Source organism: Anopheles maculipalpis, chromosome 2RL (assembly GCF_943734695.1).
Source record: "Anopheles maculipalpis chromosome 2RL, idAnoMacuDA_375_x, whole genome shotgun sequence".
In the NCBI taxonomy this organism is placed as follows: domain Eukaryota; kingdom Metazoa; phylum Arthropoda; class Insecta; order Diptera; family Culicidae; genus Anopheles; species Anopheles maculipalpis.
In genome coordinates this window covers 5,633,140-5,636,639 of record NC_064871.1, presented here as the reverse complement: position 1 = coordinate 5,636,639, position 3,500 = coordinate 5,633,140, and the positions used below count along the sequence as shown (strand labels likewise).

At 56.1% G+C, this 3,500-nt stretch overlaps 1 protein-coding gene across 1 annotated transcript; it reads right to left on the bottom strand.

Annotated features, from left to right (window-relative positions):
• Positions 1 to 339: 339 nt before the first annotated feature.
• Positions 340 to 3,039, bottom strand: LOC126557075 (uncharacterized). The gene has a single exon (XM_050212725.1). The coding sequence runs from the start codon at positions 3,012 to 3,014 to the stop codon at positions 432 to 434; it is 2,583 nt and encodes an 860-aa protein (XP_050068682.1). The 5' UTR covers positions 3,015 to 3,039; the 3' UTR covers positions 340 to 431.
• Between the last annotated feature and the right edge of the window lie 461 nt (positions 3,040 to 3,500).

The window sequence follows — 3,500 nt, the reverse complement described above, 5'->3', positions numbered from 1 at the left end:
GTTCAAGAATTACTAAACATGACGTCCAACTTCTTGGTGCCTTATGTGGATGGAAATCTGGCACGTGCTCCAGGCGTAGTTCCTTATCTTCTTCCGCGGGTGTAAACGTCAATGTTTGCTGCTACCAATACTTGGGGCTATTGCAAAATAGCTTTTCTTGTTAGTGGGCGAATTCTGATAAAGGACAAGATGAAGATAGGGTCGTTTTCGGGGGAATATATGGGAGAGCAAAATAAATAAATGGCGCGATGAGTGCCACGGATGGATGATACGAATCGCTCGGCCCTCAAGGTCTTCCCCATTCTCATTCTCTGGCGTCTCCACAACTCCGAAGCGCTTTGGTTTTTGGCACCCGTGCACATACTATCTAACCTAACCTCTTACTGACCGCAAAGGCTCCCGCTGTATTATATCAGGAGCTCCCTTTATAGCTATACCTCCGTCTGCTCGTCGTTGCTCGTGCAGGAATTGGTGGCAAAGTTGCAGCCCCACTTACGCGAACTATCACAGACCCGTTTCAGTATCGATTTCTTCTGTATGCAGAGACTATTGAGCTCGTCGGAGGGATACCGCTCGAACTCAACTATGTACCCGTTCGCCACGGCCACGGCCGCCGCGTGATTTGGCGTGAGATACTTGCACGAACTATTGCTGCGCGTCAGCCCGCCACCGACAACGGGGCCGGCGGCCCCGGCGATGCGCACCTTGTGCGATGACTTGTGACCGCCACCGGTAACTCCCTCCGGCACCTCATCCTCCTGGCCGACGGAATTGGCCAGCGTGATGTTGGCACCGTAGTTACCGAGATGCTGCTGGTGCTGCTGCTGCTGCTGCACCGCTGGATGGTTGTTGAAGTGTGTGTTGCTGGTGGTCAGCTTCTGGAGCCGCTCGTTCGTCTTCTTGTCGATGCCGAGCAGTCGCTTCACACCGCGCCGCACACGCTTGTTGCGGTAGGCAAAGATGAACGGTGAGCTAAGGTTCGCGATCACCACGGTAAAGATCGCCAGCAGCGCTTGGTCGGACACGATGATCAGATCGACGTGACCCTGCATCAGCACCAATATGCCGTACGGTAGGTACGACACCAGGAACATAATGATCACCAGGATGCTTATCCGGGCGGCGCGCGACTCCTCCCGGTACTTGAACAGTGACGACGCGTTCGACAACCGGTGCCGGATGGATGTCATGTAGCTGAGCGCCTTGGGAGGTACGTGTACGGCCGGCAGCGATAGGATGTGGTGCGTGCCGAGACTTTCGAACTCGGCGGCACTGAACTTTTGGAAGTTGGGTGTCGAATGAACCTGCCGCAGCCCACCGATCGGTACTTCGGACGGTTCCTCCTGGCTGAAGCTTACCAACCGACCCGCACTATGGTTACGGCGCACCTTACCGAGCCCGGTCGCGGGCGAACCCGGATGCGTTGGGATCGGACCACTCGCACTACTCTCCGCCGGGAGCTGCTGCATCAGAATACTGTTATGGTTGCGATCGTGTCGCAGCGGAGACTTGAGCACGCTCGGTAGTGCTGCTATGGCGGCAGATGTTGGCGTTGCGATCTGTACCACCTGCGGACTTCGATCGGGCCGATCTAGTGCGACATCGAGCTGTTGCGCTTGCTGCTGTGCCGTTGGTTTGTGCGTCGGCGTTGGAACTGGCGATTGTTGCAGCAGTGGCTTCAAGCACGAATCCCTCTGCTGATGGTGATGGTGATGCGGTATACTGCTGATCGTGATCGTTTCATCCTCGTAGTGGATCTGTTTGTCGATCTTCATGGTTAGCCCTTCGCAATCACCCTTCTCACCTGGTCGTTCGGGAATGCTTGGCATCGGTTGTATCACCGGATGGGGCGGTTGCTGTTGGCCTTGCTCCAGCATCTGTTGCTTCTCGACCGCAGCATGCTTCTGGGCCGAGACGAGATTGAGCGCACTCTGCAACAGTGGCGACGATCCGTTCTGTCGCATCCGTTGTCCACTTTCACGCGCCTCCGAGAATATCCGCCAGTACATGGCGCACACGAGCGCGAACGGGATCAGTATGACGATCACGAAGTACGCGTACGAAAAGATCGTGTTGTACAGATCCTCCGAGATGTTCAGATGGTTGATGAAACCCTCCGTGCTGGGCAAACCGGTCGCGGCACCGTTCGTGCCGGTGTGGTTGCGAGCCCAATGACTAGATTCGATGGCGGCCACCTCTTCCGCCGTGAGCCGGTTCTTGAACAGGGTGACGTACTTCTGATCACCCCGGAAGCCGGACGCAATACCGAACGCGATCCCCAGCGCCCAGCTGGCGATGATGAAGGCCCACGCCTTCAGCTCCGATATGCGGGAATGGTAGCGCAGTGGATCGGTTATGGCACACCAGGTGTCACCGACCACCAGCAGTACCGAGAGAGCTCCAAGCGCCACCACCAGATCTAACCCCCAGCAGCGTATCTTCGTGAGGGTTAGATTGGGATGCAGCGCATCCGTCGGTCCCGGATGGACGGGACTTGTGCGGATGAAGGGCGTTTCGTCCTCCTCATCTGCTCTGCTGCCGCCTCCTCCTCCTCCTCCTCCTCCACCATCATCACCCGTCCTATCACAATTACTTGCACCACCATCCTCAACACTTCCCATCGTGCCATTTTTCGGGCACCGCACTATCCGTGTCCGATTGGGCTGAGAACTTGTCGGTGTTACCGTATCGCTACGCTGTACTATTGCTGCCGCAGCAGTGCTCGTACCATACTCTCCACCCGTCGGGTCGTAATGTGCCGCCGGTGTGGACGGTGATAGTTCGACCGCAGCCGGCAGTGGCGTCGGCACCGGTGTCTTACCGGTGAATGCATTTAGGAAGAGTGATGGGCCGAGTATGAAGCAGCAGACGAGATTCACTATCAGCAGGTTGATCACGAACCGGTTGGCGGTGGTCCGCAGACTTGGTGTCGTCCAGAACGCACCGAGTGCCAGCGTGTTCACGCCGAGCGAACCGAGCAGCAGACCGCCAACCAGACAGTCGATGGCTAACATTGTGCACCGGTTTCACTGCCCCTGTGGTTGTAGCACACGTCCGAACGCACAACGGTTGGCCACATTTTGGTCCCAGTACTACACACTACACATCTGAGCTCGCGAAGGAAACTTTCTGGAGCGAATTTGGGCGAAAGGCGTTTTTTGTGTGGTCACACTTTGATTAGAGTCGCGCGTCGCCGACCAAAGAATGTCGTCCGACAGAAACCAGAAAAACTGCAACACACTTCACACAAACACACAAGCACACAGAGTGGACCCCGTGTATGTGTCTTGTCGTGGTTCACTTGTTTGGCGAAACCCTGCGGACCTCGCTCTCTAGCTGCAACCTTCGAGGGTTGAACCTTCCTTAATTTATGCCCTTTATTCTGGAACCGCACCACACAATCGGCCGTGTTTCTGTCACATACACACACCACACTGGCCACTGGTATGGCACACTTGGCCCCCTTTTTATTTCCCACGCGCGAAAAACGTAACACTCGT

Excerpts from the sequence above, each read along its gene's own strand:
- LOC126557075 (XM_050212725.1), bottom strand. The coding sequence starts at position 3,014 with ATGTTAGCCATCGACTGTCTGGTTGGCGGTCTGCTGCTCGGTTCGCTC.